General features: G+C 42.4%; 1 protein-coding gene across 1 annotated transcript in view; it reads right to left on the reverse strand.

Annotated features, from left to right (window-relative positions):
* The window catches only part of HGFAC (HGF activator), a 40,452-nt gene extending 24,324 nt beyond the window's left edge, over window positions 1-16,128 (reverse strand). The window contains exons 1-7 of the mRNA XM_056489170.1: window positions 15,693-16,128; window positions 14,141-14,195; window positions 12,232-12,328; window positions 7,219-7,292; window positions 2,433-2,546; window positions 1,644-1,775; window positions 127-237 (exon numbers count right to left, since the gene is read on the reverse strand). Of these exons, the coding sequence (XP_056345145.1) occupies window positions 127-237; window positions 1,644-1,775; window positions 2,433-2,546; window positions 7,219-7,292; window positions 12,232-12,328; window positions 14,141-14,195; window positions 15,693-15,758 (649 nt within the window). The 5' untranslated portion in view covers window positions 15,759-16,128. The remainder of the gene's footprint in view (window positions 1-126; window positions 238-1,643; window positions 1,776-2,432; window positions 2,547-7,218; window positions 7,293-12,231; window positions 12,329-14,140; window positions 14,196-15,692) is intronic.
* Between the last annotated feature and the right edge of the window lie 3,997 nt (window positions 16,129-20,125).

Genomic DNA, 20,125 nt, shown 5'->3' on the forward strand with positions numbered 1-20,125 from the left:
TTCTGTGTGGCTTTTCAGTTGTTACAAAAAATGTCCTCAAATGCAGAGAACAACAGAGCCAAACCCCCAGCCTTACATCCAGATGAAAACTCCTAATTCTGTCTGCCTGTAGGTTGTTATACTTACCAATATTGCAATACTTCCCTGCAAAATTTTCTTTACAATCACATACTATTTTCCCAGTGGAGGTAACCATCTTGCACTCTCCACCATTCATGCAAGGATCATGAACACAACCTACAAGAAAACACAACCAAAGGTCAAACCAAAGGTACAAATTATTCAAGAGAATCAGTCCATTTTAACTTACTCTAGTGCATCTCTTCTGTGCATATGCATTTGGGGGAAGTTTTTCTTTTTTGCTTATCTCAGACCCACATTTGTGATAAAGGAAACTCAACTGATTTCTGCCCACTAAGGTCTGCCTCATTGTTTTCACTGCTATTGGATAATGTCAGCTATTGAAAGATACTATCAACGAACAATAGGTGAAATGGGGGTGGTGATTATTATTACTAGTGGTGATGGCATTAATACTTCTTTCTCTACTGAGGGTTCTGCCAGTTTCAGGCTTACCACTGAGCCCTATTAGAATTTATAATAACATATCTAATATATCTGTATAAATATATAACATATAACATATATAGATATAACATATCTAATTATATATCTATAGTCACACATCTAGCTCAGTTAAATATTTAAGATCTGTGATTGGAAAGTATTAAGTCCTATCAAATTTCCCAACTCTCACATGGAATCTCAATGTCCTAGAAAGCCACTAACTCTCCATACTTTATTTTCCAGTTACATAAGGTGGGAATAAGAGCACTTATATATTTCAAAGGGCTTTTATGAAACTTATTTGTGCTGTATCTTACTTGTGGGCAGGGTAAAAGTTAGCCAGGCTGATTAATGGAATAGCCATACTAGAGCACAGATAGAGGTGAGGCACATGGTTTGCTTCCCAACATCTCTCCTCCAAGTGAAAGGTGCTGTGCTGGCTTCTTCAGATGGGTGACAGCCCAAAGTGGGCACAGGATATATCCTGTGCTGGCTGGCCAGGGTGTTGGGTTCCTGGCAGCCCCTAAACAAGGAGGAGGCTTCATAATGTAAGCATCACCCCTGCCAGAAATGGGCCAAAAATCATGGGGACTCTGGGGCCAAGACAGGCTTTATGGGATCTTGGAGGTGGATAAAATTTACATGCTGGCAGTTTAAGAGTTGGATGGGCTTGGGAAGAAACACAGAGGCAAAGCAGCAATATGAAATGATTACTGGTGTGAAGAGTGTGCCTGTCAGGCAGGTCATAGTTTCGGAGAAAAAATTTTACCACTTCTACTATATAACCTGTTGTATATTCTTATATGCCTCTTGAAGAAAACACTGAAGTGTATCCCTAAAACTCATCCTAAGCATATATTTCCTTCCTCAAATAAGGATGGACACACTGAAGAGATTTCCTGGGTCAGTATAACCACTCACTCTTGGAAAGGAAAGGTAAAATATTGTCTTTTAGAGAGGTACATGAGCTGCAAGGGCAGCATTGGGTGTGTAACACCACTCAGGCGTTGGTACCCTCACTGTCCTTTATCCCATTCCATGCAGAGCTGCAGCTGTGGTACAAAACAGTGCCTTACTTTTGTGCTCCACAGGCCTGCACTCGATCTGGCTGTTCACACACAGGCACTGCTCCACTAGTCCTTGTTGGACTCTTGACCAGCTCACACCCACATCAAAGAATTCGTAGAGGCTGTTGTCAAAACATTTCTCTGAAACAAAGTTTTACAAACAACACAAGCTTTCAGATGTTATTTCTTGCAAGAAATGGCACCACAATCTCTGTTATCATTCCCTGCTCATCCCTTTTTTCCTGTTGAGCAGATCCATGTTTGTTGACAGTGCTCCTCAAGCCAGCCAGCCTCCATGGTGTGGAGGCACTGAGCCAGTAGAGCAGCAGCTCCAGGAATCTCCAGGAACCTCAGGACAGAGATGGTTTTCTCCTAAAGCCCTGTGAGCAGGAGAGCATCACTGTACCCAGTATGTGCTTGTACAGAAGGCATAAGGCATCACCTGAAACTGTGCTGCTTTTTCATGTCTCTGTGCATTGCCTACTAGATATTAGTAATTTCCAAACATGTAAGGGGTATTTAAATCTTAAAAACAGCAAAGGAAGGTGAAGAGGTTTTCTTGTGTTTCCCAGGCTCAGAACATCCTTGCATTTATTATTGTACAGTCAAGCTATTTTCAGTTGTCCTGTCAGGAATGGATTGTCTGTCACAACCATTTAGAAATCCACCCACACAAACATTCATGCTGCAGTGGTCTCTCCCATCACAACAGCATTACCTTTTCATTAAGCAAACATTAATGAGCTCTACTTACTATTCATATTTCATGTTGTAACACTCATGATAGGAGATACTTACTGAGCTGACAGTCCTCTCCTGTGAATTCCTCAGGACAGGTGCAGTGGTACATCCTGTGGCTGTGGGTGAGAGAACAGGTCCCTCCATTTTGGCAGGGGTTGTCTGCACAGTGATCTAGAGAGGCACATAAGGAGTTGTTAATAAGTATGGTATAAGTCATGCTTTGTCCTTTTGGCTCCATGTGCCACTTTGGGTCTATGCTCAGTGGATTTAATACCATCTATTAATGTAAAACAAAGTTTGTCCAGCCAATTGACAGTGGGGTATTTTTTCCAGCTGTAAAACACCTGGAAACATATTTATCCAGCTTTTAAAAACTATATGGTAAATCACTGAGCTGAACCTTCACCCACCCAGACTAAGCTGTGTGAAGGAGGTAGGTCCTGAAGTCAGCAGAGCTGGCAATGTGGTGAGGAAGAAGATGGGACAGGTGCCCACAAGATGGAGCTGTGCCTTTTCACTGGGCAGGGAGGAAGGCTGCAGAGCTGCCCCTGCCTGGCTTCCTGCCCTGCAGCCTTTGCATTGCTACATCCACCAGGGGATCACACATCTCCTTCAAACTGCACAAAGGACAGCCCTTAACAGAAGAATTTGCAATGAGATTTTGTGTTATGTCTGAAACGAATGGAAAGCTGGAATAAGGGGGGAAATTATAAAGCAAATAAAAAACTACATCCAAGTAAATCACGCCAAGAAAGATGAAAACTGGACCAGCCTAGCATATCTCCATTTACTAGGGAATTTTCTGAATGATGGGAAAATGTGGTGGGAGAGGAGGTAGGTGCCAGGACAGCTCCTGCAATAGAAGCTTTACTTGGCAATGTGAAATGTAAAAGTAGTAAGAGCCTTGCTGGTCAGGAGTGTTGCTGATTTCAGCAGTGCTGAGGGATGTATCTCCCTGAAGTTAACCAAAGCATGCTTACATCTGCTCCAGAGCTGGCCCTGTAGCTTGTCTGCATTCAAATCTTCCCTTTTAATGCTACTCAAGCTCTGCTAGGCCATCTCCAGTGTTACTCAATCCAGGTGTTTCTTCAGCCAGACAGTGTGTCCTGAGCCTGGGATGGGACATGTAGAGGCACAGGCACACACAAACAGGGCTGAAGTCAAGCACAAAGGGTGCATCCTGAAGGTTGCTACAGCACTGTAAATCTGAGGTTCCCCTGCAGGGATCAAAATATTTACTTCAGAAGACAGTGATGTAATTCCTATCAGATAGCAGCTCTGGGTGTATTCACCAGTAGTTTCAATCCAGGATAATATCAGGGGAAAGCAAGTAAAGTCAGTGACATTCCTACTCTTCCTGCTGTTGATAGTTATGAAACTTGTAGTGCCACAATGTTTCCTCAAAGGAAAATCGTGCATTTCCTATTCCCAGTAGATCCAAACCATGACCTGATCTCCAAGCCATCTTCTGCTGTAACAAGTGCTCATGGAACTTTTTGTACTTGTTAAATCTGCAGAAAGCACTTCGTTTCTTTCTCAATCTGTCCCTAGCTACATTCCACCCACCACTCCAGTCTGACCTTCCAGGCATGTTCTGTGCTGCTCCACATCTTTCCTGGAGTCCAGGAACAACTTCTGTTCCCAAGCAGATGGACAGTCTCAGTTCCCAGTGGGGAATCCTGCCCACTATTAACTATCCACTAACTGGCCAGTGCCAAGCCTAAAGCAGTGTGTAAAGCACCCTCATGGGTAAAACACTCCCTGCCTGCTAGCTCTCATCTTGACTGCAGCTTCACCTCTGAGTCTCTGTCATTGAGCAGTACCCTTGTCTCACCCTTCTGCCTGTATTTCCCAACAAAAACTTTCTGTTTCTGCCACCCACCTTCCTCAGAGCTCCTCCTGGGATGATGTCTTAGCCTCTTGCCTGCACAGCCCAAACCACTCCACTACTTCTGTCCATACCAGTCCAGAGGGATCTTAAAAATACTGTCTGGCAAATTTCTCCCCCATGGTTGGCTCTCTCTGGGGTTTTGGCCATTTGTCCAAGATTTCTAGACATTCAGAGGAGTAGTCCTACCAGACTGCCCAAAATCTGGAAGTCCCCCCTCTAGGGGCATTTCCCATTTATGGATATTTGTACATATATGTGAGCTGTGAATGCACAGCCCAGCTGGCCCACGTGTATACAGCACTAACCTCCCTCCTGCAGAAACTTCCCACCCAAGCTCCACTTCATCCTAAAGCTGAAGGCTTCTTGATTAAACTTTCCCTTGAATTTGGCAGATGTATTTTTCTGGATCAAACCTCCAGCACTTGCTCAACATTGATTTGTAAGCATCTCCAATGTTTTGCAGTTGACTTCTCACATACATGTGGAATTCCTGTCCTGGAGAGAGTTTGTGCTTCAACCTTTGCTCTAAAGAAGCTCCTTCCATGCCAATGGATACACTGCTCACCAACCTCTTATGGCCAAAGGATACTCTCTCCCTGAAATTCCATTTTTTTCCTGCTTTTCAAAAATTTAATACTTCATTGGATTAAAAAAAAACCCCAAACTATTATGTTACACAGTTTAAAGATCAGCACTGTCCAGTTTGACTGCTTATTTCATCCACAGCAGGCAAACTTTCCTTCTTTTGCTTCAAATTGCCTTCATCCATTATATTGCTTTTCCTTTCACCCTTGTCATAAGCCTGTTCTCTTTAAGCTATGGTTAATGGTCTATTAAACATTTCCCAAGTACAAATACAGTGCTTGCTGCTTAGAAAAAAAAAAAGCTAAGTTGACTTACATTTAAAAATAAAATAACAGACAAAACCCTTTTATTTATTTTTTTTTCAAATTCTAAATGCTTCCAGAAATAAAGGGATTATATTTTATTTTGCAACAGCCAGCAGTGATCTCTTCCAGCTCCCCTATCCTTTTTTCTCTTTCCTTTCCTCTCTCACACATATAACTCTTTTTTTTTTCCTTCTTTTCATTTTTCTTTCCTTCTTTTCTTTTTTCTTTCCTTCTTTTCCTTTTTTTTTCTTTTTTTTTTTTTTTTTTTTTTTTTTTTCTTTTTTTCCTTTTTTTTCTGGAGGAAAAGCAGTTGCCAGGATGTGCCCTCACTGGTGTTAGGGCACATTAACAGAGATACCCTGGCAGGCAGACAGGGCAGTGTTCTTGTTCCAACCCACTCTATCCAACACTGCTGTGGGTAACAAGCAAAAATGAGCCAGGAAGCCCAGAAAGGCCTGCAGGCAGCCAGGTGTCTGGCAGGATAGTGGTGATGGGCAGACAGAGGGACAGATGTGGCACAAGGCACCCCCAGATGTGTAACACTAGGCTTGGACAGCTCTCTCAGCTCCTGAAAGAGTCTCCTTGAGTCATCCAGCTGTCACCAGCACAGTGAGAGTTTCACTGGAGGATTAAAGCAGTCACAAGTCACAGCTGCCAACATTTTAAGCTCTGGGAAGCCACTGATGGATGAATCAATTCAGCCCTCATAACCTGACTCTTGTAAGCCTGAGCTGCCCATAGAGTCTATGTTCATGTCTGGCACACTTGCATTACAAAGCTGTACACTTGTTCTGGGGCTAGGTCACTGGCCTCTGATCTACTGTTAATCTGTTTTAGAGCCAGGCTGGAAAATAATTTAAAGTAGTTGCATTTAAAAAGGTGATGCTGTGCACTGCTTAATTTTAGACTGTCAGCATGATTCAGCTAACTTGGCTTTTCAAGTGCCCTGGCAGATTGCAATCAGCTTGGCAGTAACACTCCTGACACTGTGGAGAGCTCCCTGAAAGGGGTTGGTGGAAAAAGCCCTTCGTTTGAAATGGGAAGTGAATATCTAAGGCTTTGGTCATATCCTGCAGACTAAATAAGATGTGTCTCATTTGAAAAGAGTGAGATGGCAAAAAGAGGAACATGATCAGCATTCAGACACAGATCCAAAAGAGGCCTCAGGGGCATCAAGTTCAACCAGTGCAATGCCTGATTTTTCAAGCTGGTCTGTGTCTGTATGAAATGAGAATTTATATATATTGCTTAAAAAATGGAATTCCCCAGCATGCAGCTCATGAAGCATGGAGCCAGGGATACAGAGATAAGGAAAGGCCAGTCACTGAGGGACTGCTGATGCATATTCCCAGGTGAACAGTCACCCAGTGTGTCAATTCAAGTGACTTTTATATATAAAGGTGACTTTCCACAGACCTTGACTTCCCCTTTCAGACAGACTTTCATAATGAGGTAATTGTAGCTCTGTGGTTACCACATGAAGCCACAGAGCTGCTCAGCTAAGAAATCCTTTCATTAGCCCTCAGGAACAATGAACATGTCTGGCCTCTTGTCTTCTCTGACACAGCCCAAAGCCCAAGGAAGTCTGGGTTTGAGATCTGCTCTTCCCCATGAGATCTCAAGAAAGGAAAGCTGGAAGTGATGTCTGTGTGTTGTACAGGGTGTCAAATGTTTCTGTGCCTTCTAAAACATGAACTGAGCAAACAGACAGAAGATGCAGCTGTGTAAATGAAGGGAAAGCTAAAAGGCACATCCAAGCCATGAGGGAGGACAAGATGATCACCTTTGGGTTTGGCTCCAGCAGGAGTTTGGATTTCCATGCTGCCATTACCATAATTTCTCTCCATGGCTTCGAGTTAGTCAACAGAGAGTGAATTAAAGACTGTGTGATATTCACAGTCTAATGCTATGGTTGTGCAGCATCACAGAGGGATTATGGAAACAGCTGATGTGAAGGCTTGCTTCAAAACAAATACACAAATGAAAGCTGCACTGTCCCTCCTTGCTGTGGGTGGCAAAGTAGGATCCAGGGATGTGGAACAACAGCAATAGCTTTCCTTACCTGAGTGATCTCTGGGCAGCAGAGCACAGTGTCCCCATCTCCTGTCCCGGTCAAAGTTATGTGTTGTTGAACACCTGGAAAGAACCAAAGTGCAGCTTATTGCATCTTTAACAACCTGGATGTTTGCACTGAAACTACAGGACCTTCAAAGTCTGGAAACCTGGAAATTCATGCTTGTTTTTTTTTCTAATTAGCATGAGTTTCATTCAAATTCTCTTAAGAGCAGAGGAAAAATTATGCTTTCTTTTGTTAAAGTTGCTCTGCTCCTCTTCTCTCAAATTAAAAACAGATTGAAAATAAGATGTAAATGCATGACCTGGGATTTCAATGAATGCTTCAGAAAAACCCAACATTCTATTCTTTCTGTTTCTGGGATTAGAAAATGAAAGACAGAACTAAAAAACAAAACCAAAGCAAATAAATTATTTCTTCTTTACTTTTTACAAAACAGGACCCAGCCCATTTTTGATGCCTGACAGTTCCTGTAATAATCTGTGGAGGCAGGAGACTGTCCACAAAGGGACTTTTCCCTTTCAGTGACTAGCATATTTCACTGTTTTCAGACTCAGTTCCTTTAAAGCTTTCTTATTCTGGAACTTGCAAGATGAAAGAGGAAATAACTGACGTGGTGGTGATTTCCAAAGGCACAGACAAAGCCTCTCCTTTTTTCAGAGCAGGGGACTGAGCCCTCACTGCTGGTCTGTTATCTCAGTCTGTTTTCTCAGGCTCAGAGCACTCCCAGGAGCACTGAGCTGCTTTCCTCTTCTGCAGGAGTTCATCTGGAGGCCTCCCCAAGGACACACACTGAGCTGAACTGAGGCTGAGACTTGAGGTCCATGTCCTGTTCCAGTGCACCATCCACTAAAACATCCTCCCTAGCCAGTTATAATGCAGAATAATTGATATCAGCTACATGATATTAGAAGACTGGAGTTAATTCAACGTGCCTGATGATCTATTTTCATTATGCATAGTTTTATCATTCCTTCTGTGATCAAATTCTTCACCCTAGGATGTCACAAATTAGATTGAAATTTTATTGTAGCCCATGTCTATATTTTAACTGCCCTATTTTCCTTCTTAATTAGATGCTGTGTGATATTTAAAATGCATAATCCCTATGGAGCATCTGAATAGGCCATATATATTAAGTTTGGTGACCTCAATTATATAAGGTGCTCTAGAAGAGGTGCTTGGCAGTCTGGTGCACATTAACATGGCACATACTTAGAGGCTGTTCACTCACAGGAATTAAGGCTGATGCAACTGCTGGGAGTTGATGGAAATCCCTCAAAGATCCTTTGGTGGGAAGTGGATTGTGCTTTCTTTAAAGAGTGGTCTAATATTCATGAGAAGGAAGATGAGGAATGAGTTTAAAGTGTCCTTAGCCCTGCTTGTGTCACTGTCCAGCAGCAGCCAAGCTCTAAGCAAAGAGGAATATCAACTTTTTTCATCTTAAAAATGGATTTTTTTGTTATCAGAGATCCTGACAGAGGTTTCTTCTACCAGCTCTCCACAAATCAGTGCTCCTCCCTCTCTATGCTCTCCACAGCCAGTCCTTCCCCAATGCCCTGCAGTGAATACAATGAGGTTGGTCTCCCCTTGTGCTGCCAAGCTGCCTCATGGGTGCCAAGATTTTGCACAGTGACAAAATCCTTTTATGTTTTCCACCCCAGATCTCACTCTGTGAGAATCTCAGCTCATCCTCAAAGCTATTTCACTTGTCTCCCTCCTTTTCTTTTAAAAATGTTTTGCCTGATTGGAGGCTTACCAAAAACATTTCAGTCCTGAGGAATGTTACCTCCAGCAGCCAAACCAACCCAATGCCCTTATTACTTCTTTATGCTATTAGCAAATGTGCCCACACTCAAAATTTATGGGATAGCAAATATTTTTACATCAGCTTGTCATATAAAATTGTTAATGTGAAAGTGAAAACATGAAGACAGAAATACCAAACTAATTATATCAGAAAAGTCCACTACAAGGGATTGATTTAAATAACATTCTAAATCCATACATGGTAAATAACATGGGAATGGATAAACAAAAGTTTGTGTCACAGATGAGGCCTAACTGCCATAATAAATGGAAAGTAGGCTGTTTTTCCCACCAGGGGCATAGGGAGCTGTAACAATAGGATGTTTTGGAGAACAAACAAAGCCCCAGGCCAGAGGCAGACAGGAGTAAGGAAAGAGCTTTGCCATCACACCTGGTGCTGTCACTATGCTTGAGACTTGGAGATTACCTGAGAACTCTTTAGATGTTGTCCTGACCATGAGACATGGCCAGACTTTGCCTGACAACACCAGACCAACCACTGCCAGCTGCAGGAAAATTCAGAGCCTGATGCTTGACATCTCCCAGCTCAGCCCACAGGTGCTTCTCCTTTCCAGGACTGTCAGAAACTCCCCATCCCCTAATCCAGCTGGCCAAAAGCTGTCCTCTGCACTGTTCTCAGTCTGTGGCCAGCATATCAAAGCCATCTTCTTGTTTCCAGGGAAGATGATAAGATCATGTCCTTCCCACACAGACCTAAGCTCTCCCTTGCACAGGGGCCCCGCCCATCCAGAACCATCACAGGATAAGGATTCTGCAGGGTGTGAGTCAACACCTTCCACTTTATAGCCAAAATCTCAGGCAAGGTCTGCTCCTGCCCTTGAGCAGAATCTCACCATCCCAGCCTGGGACACAGGCACAGGGTGCTGGCAGCTTCCCTGCACCACAGCTTGCTCCAGTTCCAACTTCCTTCCTTTTGCTCTCATGAGTGTTCACTGCACCCACATTTTGTCTCTCCCTGCACTGCTCTGTCTTTCTGGAGGTACCAATGAAACTCAGTAGCAATTCTAGCTTTGTGGGTTTTTTTTTTACCTCAGCACAAAAGGAAAATTTACCCAATATCTTTAGCAAGATATAATGTAAGACTTGACCACTAAATGGAAATTTATCTGTGAAAGCAGATTATAATTAAGGTGGAAAGCAATACAGGATGCTGTTAAAGGTAGCCTGTTATTTAAATAGTGCAATCATTTTGTCTTCTTTCCTGTATTTTCAATAATTATTTATAAATATACAAATTGTTTGTTGCTCTCAAAGAAAGTAGGGAAAGCTTTCTATGGCCAGGAGCAGATTTATGGTAAAACACAGTATCTGTGTCATATGTAGTATTAGAAAACATAAATCTAAAGCCAATTTGAGTCTGCACTGTAAAGTCCTCCCTGTAGCTGTGACCCAAAGTATGACTTGAGGACTGAGGGCATGAACTGAAGTAAGTCAGTGCTCTCCTGGTTGGGTTTCCTGGAATTCAGCAGCAGTTTGGACCCAGCCTCCCATCATCTCTAACTAACAGCTTGCAGGAGGCAGGAGCAGGCAGGGCACAAGCCTTGCCCTCTCCTGCTGCCTGCCAGGTCCTGGGATCAGATATTCAGTGTAAGTCCAGCCTGGGTTCGTGCCAAGTCACACAAAAACTGCACAGAGCAGGTTTCCCAACTGCTCTCCAGGGCTCTTTTCCCGGCATCTCTGTGCCTGAAGTCACACATTAAGTTGCTTTTAGCTTATGAGTGATGAGTAAACAGTGGTCAGAAGGTCACCCATAGGGTGAAATGGTCTGTCAAATCCAAATAACTCCAGCTGTCCTCCTCTTTGTCTCCCTGCTTGTAAATGGCTTTTAAAAAGTCGGAAGCAGAAGAGCGAGTGGTTCAAGGTCAGCTCTAAAGTGTGCTCCAGCCTTGGACCCCATCCATTCCCAGGTTTTTCCATTTCTCTGGCCTATCTGGCTAAAAACAAACATACAGTGTCATGTATTAACAGGATCCCTCTTAAGCATTGCATGAAATTAAGTGGGTACTAGGGTCAAACTCTCTGTGGCTACAGTTCATCAAAGACAGGAGTCAGACTGGTAAATTATTCCAGCCCCTTTCTTTAGTTAAGATAGTCTCAAATTCTTGTTTCCTGGAGGCTTTTATTAGCTGGGTTGTATTAGTGGATATTGGGGAAATTCAGAAGTGGTTTCCTTGCCTGAAGCTTGGTGCCCATTTGTGTGAGCAGATTTGTGTTATTTTGTTTACATTACACCAGCACTTACACTTGAAACAGATGTTGCCATCAGAAAGAAAAAAAAAATTAGACAGTCCAGCATAAAAAAATGCTGAGAGTTCTGGCCTGCCTGGGCAAGTAAAATAAACTGTAAAATATTATCTCTGCCCTGAAAATAGGCAAGTGTTTGCCTTTCACATGGCTCATCTGGGCATAATTTTCACATTACTGGTACCCACATATTCTCTGCATTGCTGCCTTTGACTTCAGTTAATATATGCCTATCATATGAGTTTGTCTGCAAAGTTTATGATTTTATTTAGGGCTTTAATTCAATAGAGATCCCACCTGACTTCCCCTACCCCAAAAATGGATCACAAATACTTCTAACAACTTCTGTAAAAGTAAAAGAGTAACCTTTGCCCAAAAGAAGGAGATCTGGCCTCAAACACACTAGTAGAATAAATCATTAACCAACAAACAGGAGTAATACCTCTCTTCTTAGTACTGCACTGTCCAATGGGTTCTGGTGCCAAACTGGATAGAAATTAGAGACATGGGGGTGGGGAGAAAACAGCTTCCCCCAGAAATCAGATGGTCTCTGCTGCAGTAAAGCACAAATCCCTTCACCAAATGTACTTTCTTGCAGGTGTCTCTCTCCTCTCCCTCAGAAGTTTCTACCAGCTCATTCTATCAGTCCTGCTTTTTCTGTAATAGGAAAGGCAGCAAGGAAACATTTCTGCAGCTCCTGAATTTCTGCAGTTCCTGAGCCTCCTGTGGCCATGGAGTCCCAGAGCCAGGGCTCCTTCCCCTGAACATGTCCTGACCCCAGGGCTGCGAGTGCCAGAGCAGAACTGCACCAGTCTCCGTGGGCACAACATCAAGCTCATGTTAATTATTCCAAAAGCAAGATTAAAGCACTAAAAGGATGACATTTCATTTGAATGCTGTTTTCATTTATGAGCAATGTCAACTTACCATTTCTTTCTGGAAAATGAATTTGATACACACGTGTGATAAAACCTTCCACCAAACCGGAAAGGAAATTTGCATAAATGCCCATCCTCTGTTAACACTGAAATACAAATATAAAATACTCATAATGCAGCTGAAAACCAAGCCACAAATTATAGTACATACTATTATATGAAATTATGAAGATAGATATCTGCAAGTTTTTCAGCTGTACTCTGTGTCTCTGCAATGTCTAGTGCATAAGAAGAAGTTTAAAATCCTACATAATGACTGAATCAACAAAGATTAATGGACTCTGCAGTGGAACAAAGATCTCAGATCATTTCAGTTCAGAATATACTGCCATTTCTGGTACAGCAAATGCCAATTATATTCATTAATTGCAATTATCATTTCTAATTATGTAGTATTGTAATTGCATATTAAAATAATTTCTGAAGTTGTATCCTTTCAGGCTCTATATCACATTGTAATATCTGTTCAAAATAATTAAGGAACCAGACAGTACAAACTGAAATAGAAACAGTCAGGAGGAAGAAGGTTTTAAAGCTTGGGGGTAGAGAGAGAATTTTGATCATACCACCTTCCCTTTGGGATAAGCAAATTCCTTACAAGTGGGGAGAAACTGATGGGACCAGTGTCTAAAAAGGGCAAGTTTTATATTTGCCACAGCAGTGATGGCAGTCTAAGGAAGGATGGTGGGAGTTTAAGGAAGGCTAGTGGGAGTCTATTAGAAAAGATCCTGCAAGATGAGTCTTGAGAATGAGAGAGGCTGAAGACAAAAAAAGACAATGAAAAACTGTCAGAGCTTATTTAACCATTAAACTAAAAGTAATCTTAAAAGAAATCCCAAGGTCTGAATGGGAAGCCAACCACTGCTGTAAGAGAGCAATGGGGCACTCAACCAAACTGGCAGCACAGCACATTCCCATTTCTCAGACACAATGTGCCACTGCTCCTCGTCCTGGGCTTACCCCTCCCATGATGGCTGGGGCTCCTGCACACCCTCACAATACCTGTTAACTCTCATGAGCCCAGACATCTCAAAGAGCTGCTGAGTTCACTTCTTGGCATTACAGAAAAAATAACCTATCCCTGTGGTCCAACCCCTTCTTCACCAGCTGGAATTATGGTCACTCCATCAGCCCTAACTGCCTCCTTCTCCATCAGTGCCACTGCCATCCCTTCTGCCATCCCCTTGTCAATCCCAGTTTCCATTCCCTGAACTAATTAAGCAAATGTTCTGATATCAGCTTTGTCTGATACCTCCCAGCATAAGCAGGCAGGAGAGCTGTGAAAATACATCCCCATTCAGAAGATATATTGCATCCCAAAGGCCCTGAAGGCTGTTACAACCTATAAATCCATTACTAATGGCCCAATACATGTAACATTTAACAACAAAAGCACAGGACAATAGAAGCTTTAAAAATGGAAACTGCAACACTCTCCCACAGCCAGCAGGGCTGATCATTGTTGCCACCAGAACAAATGCAACCCAGAAAGCTGCATGCAACTCAAACCCTTCTCCCACAGAGAGAGAGGCCAGGGTAGAAACTGAACCTGTACATACAAAAATTCATGTGCTTGAAAGTTACAGGGCAGCTGAAGCTCTGATTAAAGGTTGTTGCACATCTTCAGTAACCTTGTGAAATAATATAAAGCCATGCCAGCTCAGACAAACTAAATCCCATCAGCACCTTCCCATTAATCTGCACCTGAAGGAAAATTACCTGAGATTCCTGAACTAATCTCAAATTCCCCTTTAAACAGAGATTAACATTGGCATAACCATTCTATAATCCTTATTCATGTTGAAACAAACACAGGCTTCCTACCAACTTGCACAGCAGGGACACAGACAGGCAGAGCATTCTTACTGTCACGAATCCTATTGGATTTGACTTGGTACCTTGTGGGCGAGTGAACCCATGATTTGAGCCTCTTCCTGCCCCAGATTTGTGGTGCTATAAAGAGAAAAAGAGAATGTGGATTGGAGACACAAATTCACTCTGGGAACCTTACTACTGGTAAAAACCTACTTTCCAGGATGCCCTGAAATTGTGTTTCTGCCAATGGTTGTGAGAAAAGTATTATTTGCTTGTGATCTTTGGTGGGGCACAGTATGGTGAGAGAGGGTGGATAGATGTTAACTCTTGAAAGTGCCAGCTAAACCAGAAAAACCCAGCACAAAACAACAAAGGCCAAAGCTCTGCTCCACTTTACCTTTCTATTGCCAAGGGACACATCTCTATTTCTCTCAGTGGGAAGCACACATGCATTCTGGGGCCAGTTCACAGTTACAAATAATATCCCAACTTTTGCCTTTTCCTGCTATTTAGCTGTATCCCCAAGGGCATTAGGTACAAAAGCAACTTCTAAATGTATTTGGGTTTGCCAATACAATACAGAGCACTAGGCTGAGCTGATTTTAAGCCACAGGAAATAATAAAAAAAGGATAATACACATAAAATACTGCTGCCATCAAAGGTGCTGGAAATTGAACTGTAGCAAAAATAAAAATCACAAAAGCAGTCAAAGAAACATCATGAATATAGAAATGGACAGGGGACATAAAAAGTGGGGGTTAAGAGAAAGCTGTTGCTAGATATATAGAGAGGGCTTGAAGAGTTCTGAGGAAAGAACAGTTTTTACACTCTAAAGAGACTCTGCCACCACCAAGCAACGGCTGCAGCCAGGGATGATCTTTACCTAGAGCATGAGCATTCCTCTCTGCCCCCACATGTGATATCTGAGGACATACTTCATTAATTCTCTGAGATTCTTAGGATTATAACATTATCTAAGTATATCTGAGCTAGTTTTAACCCAGCTAGAGAAATTAGGCTGATCTTAAGGCCACAATGCTGACCAAAGGCAGAAGGACTAACTCTCCTGCTAGTCCGTGGTAGATGTCAGGCTGTGATGGGGTTTAACCAAACCAGCAAATTCAAACCATCACAGCCTGCTCAGCAGTGCTTGATGTGCTTGGCAGAATAACCCCCAAAAAGAGGCAAGATACATGATGCAAAAACACTGAGGGTTTGGCATGGAAACAAGGGGAAGGCTGAAAAGAAGAAGATAGCCTGTCCTGCTCAGTTAGCAGCAGCAGCAATGTCTGGCAGTCTCCCTCCACACTGTAGGTACCTGCTTGTGTCAACACATTTCTGAGAATATTTTTAAAGCATTTCCATTTCTGGGGTCCTTCCTCCCCTCCCATTCCTCCTCCATAGCAAGGCACAGATGTAAGCAATTGCTTTAAACAGAGAAAAGTACAGCACAGCTACCCCACAGCCCCCCCTCAGTGAGCACTGCTGTCATCTGGACAGTTAATCCCTTTTGTGTTCCCTCTGAATCCCTCTTTCTCTGGGTCTGTTCAGTGGCTTCACCCATCCAGCCCCAGGCAAGGTCCTGCCAGCATCACAGAGCTGCAGCACCACTCTGAAGGAGAAGAATCACTTACCATCCTTGCACAGTCACTGCTCAGGCTCAGGGCCAGGACAACAGCAAGAGGAGCACAGACTCTCATCTCTGCTCTCCTCTCATGAAGGTTTTGCCTGGCAGAGGAAAACTTCAAGGGCTAGGTGAATCAGGAACAAGCTTTCACAAGGAACTGTGATTTACTTGACTTTGGGTATTTTAGTTTTTTAAGTAAGCAGAGCTGTTATCATTGTTAATCATTAATGTCTTTGTGGGTAGAAGGGAATGCCCTAGAGAGAGACTCTCCCTAATCCAGCAGGAGTGAAGAGTTTACAGAGTGCCTGACCCTTGGAGATGGTCCCTGGTGTAATCAGCAAGCACTGAAGGGCAGCTCCAGAGAAGCTGATCCAATATTGCTTGTAACTAGAGCTGATTTATCATCAGGATGTTCCCCTTCCCTTTCTCTTCAGGAGCTAATTAAAAACACAGTATAGCAACAACAAGGACCTCCAAGCAAGCCCACTCAGGAGATGGCATTACATTGCAAAACAAGGGCCAGATCAATGCCAACACCAAGGATTACTCATTAACAGATGGTTACTTGCCCAGCTGTGACTTGCAACAGCAGCCTTCCAGCAACAGACTGGAAAGTTAAAAAGAAAGAAAATACATGTTACTCTGATAACACATTTTGTGCACCAAAAAGCTCCCTTCTGCCACCACCTGAGCAAAGCCATCTCTGTCTTGCAAGTGCCTGTCTGAGATAGCTGCACTGCAAAATCATCTCTAACACAGATGCAGAGGGTATTGCTAAAACTGGGATTTCACCAGAGCAGTCTGTTTCAGCCCCACCTTGCCCCACAACCAAAATCCACAGGTTGGGCTGGTACAACGGGGTCTGTGCTCGAGGCTTTTGCCGTGTCCTGTCAGTCAGGGACCACACCTCTTCACACCCAAAATCCCCAGAGCCACAACAACAGAGAGAGCAGCTTGCTTAAGTCCTTGTTTAAGTTGTGTGCTGCTCTTTGAAGTTTTACTAGCACAGCTATGGAAGGGATATGATTTTTTTTAATTTTTTGACCCAACAAAGCCATGGCAGTAGGGCCCAGTGGTGAAGCAGAGCTATCCCTGCACAATTTTGACATGGATGGTTTATCATTGTACAGAGGATTTACACACTGCTGTCTCTTTCATCACAGTAATAACTCTTGTTAGTTGAACTAGGCCTATATAGGTTTATGGACTAAACCTTGCTACTGTGAGCAAGGCTTGGAACAGCAGGAAACAGGCAAAGTTGGAATTTCCTTCCCAAAATCTAGCAAATAGGCAAAAGAAAAATCTTTGCCTCTATGAATTGCTTATTGCCAGAAGACTTGAAGCAAATCAAGCTTCAGAATAGACTTGTGGAATAGATCAGTCTTATCTTCAGTCATTTTAAATCTGGAAATAAGATGTACAGTCCGATCTGAAAACCTAGCCAAGCTGAAACATAGATTCCTCATTCTTCAGTCTGGCCATCAGGTTTCAAACCAATAGTGCCTATTCAATGGCTTGTAGACATCTGCTTACCATTCAAGTTACTGAAATTTTGCACAAAAAGGGGGAACAAAAAGCCATTACCTGCTATTCCACTAGAGAGTTCCCAAAAGTTTTGCAGAAAGGGAGAAGCAGGAAAGAGGGGAGGGGAGGAGGAAGATACCTTTTTAAGGCTGTGGAAATACCCTCTTCCACCCATTTCTAGAATAGAAACCATTCATTTCCAGGACCAGAAACACTGTGTGTCTGTGGTGTTGTAGGGAAGCATTTTTCCATGTCCAAAAGAAAGTACAAGAAAAGCAAGGATGCAATCTATAGTCAGTGTGCCTACTCCCAGTTGTTGCAGTTCATGTTGTACATCTCCACCAAGAGCTGCAGTGTGTCCTTCTGGGGAGCCACAGCTCCAAGCTTCAAGCTCAAGCTGATCCCTTAACATGAGAAAAAGGAATAAACCAACATCAGGAGCCACTTCAGCTGAAAGGTCAGTGCTGGCACAAAGTAAAAGGAAAAACATCAAAGCCAGGAATTGCAGCAGCTGCCAGAGAAGCCCCACCATAAAATGGGAATTACCCCTGGCTAAGGTCTGAACAGTGATTTCAGGGATCAGATGGATCTGAATCACTAAAAACTCCAGGTACTCCATGTACCCTGCCTGCCTTTGTTCAGCAGAGGTGTCTGAACAGGCCTTACAGCCACAGCAAAAAGGCAGATTTTGAGGTGTGGTTTTTTGGTAAATGATGTTAAATGATCTGTGAATCTTTCAGCTATTTATAAACAGCAGAAACTGTCTACCTCCTTCAGGCATTTCATAGGATTGTTAAAATGGAGGTTTTTTGAGGAACATTTTATCTCATTGGCAAGAAACTAATCAGAAAACTACAGACTCAATTTTGATACTGAATTCTTATAAACTTTACAGGGCTTTGGACATTTGGGAGGACATAAGTGCAAAGAATATGATCTGTGCCAAAACCATTGCCCATGGGTCAGGCTGATGAGCCTGCAGAGCTGCTCTCCAGCACCTTCTCAAGTTTATTTATGTGTGACTCACTATTTCCAGCCTAGTGATGGAAACTTTGTATAGGAGGAAATAAGAATCAGGTGTCTATGGAGCTAATAACTTAACAACAAAAAGAAAAATAACAAGGATATGGCAACAATCAATATGGAATTCAAGATAAATTCCTTAATATTAGGTTTTAGACTTTACTTTGTCCCCATTTCAAATGAGGCTCTTAAAATACTAAATGGATGTAAATATATGTGTGTATACATATAAATAAATATAAACAAGAGAAAGAATATCTGGAAAAAGGAGCTAGAGGAAAACCTGGCTTTGAAATGGTAGAATATTTGGTAACTCTAAGTCCTGGAGCATCACAACTCACCCCATCAGTGAAACTCCAGAGTCCAGCTCTTGTTTTCAGAGAAAATTCCATTTTCCTTTTAAAGAAAGAGACATTCTGATTGCTAATTTTGCTGCACAAAATACTGAACATTTCCTGCAGAACACAGAACCCAAATGTATTTGAAGCCATATTCTGCTATTACTAAAGAATGAAAAGTTTCAAAATAAGACAAGGAATTCTTTTTTATGTTTGCAGACTGTAATCCTTTTCTATCAAAGGCTAAAATCCATTCATTTCTGCAGCCATTTTCCTCTCTATACGGACATCATGGGAAAAAGAAAAGGCAAATAAACACACAATAAATGAGGGAAAGACAGAAGTTTTGCTGTGGCTGTATAACAGATACTGATAATGCTGCCTCATACATTTTCCTTTTCCTCAGTTCCCACACTGCAATGTTTTCTATTACTCTAAATTTAAAAATAATTAATAAAGTCTCAGACTGAGGCCAGCCTTTGAACTACTTAGTAATAATGAAACAATATTAAAAACTACCCTAAATCATTAAATATCAACAAAACATAAATTGAGTCAGCCATCAGTATAAAATAATAAAATTGCAGAGGGTTTGTTGACTAGACATAAGTGGAAAAGACAAGTCTAGACACACACACACACACACACTCACTCATCCATTTGCATTCATTCCTCTGTACCAGCTACCAGGGTAGTGAGAGGGCTGTCTGGTGACTTCATGTTCATGTATTCTCCCTTTTTACATTATCTTCTGACCATTGCAAATGTTTCTGAGGAAACTTCCACTCAGCTACTGCAAAACTGAAGAAAATCTATAAACTTTTCTGATGACTGATTCCCCCTGGATTTCTGCAAATTTCTGAGTTTTATATAGTGATAAAGTAACACACTGATGGGGTAGTGCTGCCCCTGTGATGATCTGATTCCATGGCTTTAGGTGACATTATTGCTACAAAACCCAGACCCAGTTTCCCAGATAAGGAGAGGTGCAGGAGCATTGCTGGCACAAGGAACTAGAGCAGGGTCTAAAATCTCTGCAGGTGTGCTCTGCCCTTTGCACAATCTGGTGGGTACATGTGAACAGGAAGTCATTAGAACAATTTCTGGCATTTAAAATACAACTTTTGATTTATCTTTCAGGAATGTGTAGGATGCAAACAATCACATGTGGCAATTCTGCTCCTGGTGTACTACAGGGGACTCAGTGCTAACATGAGACTGATGTACAAACCAAACCAATTCCCTTCTTTTTTCTTCTGTGGGACCTGCAAACCACACTGGAGACCTTGTTGTCCCTGTCAGATGGGATCTCCTTCATCTCTGCTGCTTGATATTATTCCCATCATCCTGGGAGCCATTACCAAAACTCATAATAATTGAATTTGAGCCTCTGAATCTTACTGAATATTCAAATCTCCAGAAGTGAGGTCAACACTCATGGGCTAAAAGCACAGTGACTTTTTTTTAATAAATAAGGCAACACAGCAGCACTGTGAGTGCATGAGGAACCTTCCTCTTCTCTTCATCAAACTCCTCAGTTGTCCCAACACAGCAG

This window comes from Oenanthe melanoleuca, chromosome 4 (genome assembly GCF_029582105.1).
Source record: "Oenanthe melanoleuca isolate GR-GAL-2019-014 chromosome 4, OMel1.0, whole genome shotgun sequence".
In the NCBI taxonomy this organism is placed as follows: Eukaryota; Metazoa; Chordata; class Aves; order Passeriformes; family Muscicapidae; genus Oenanthe; species Oenanthe melanoleuca.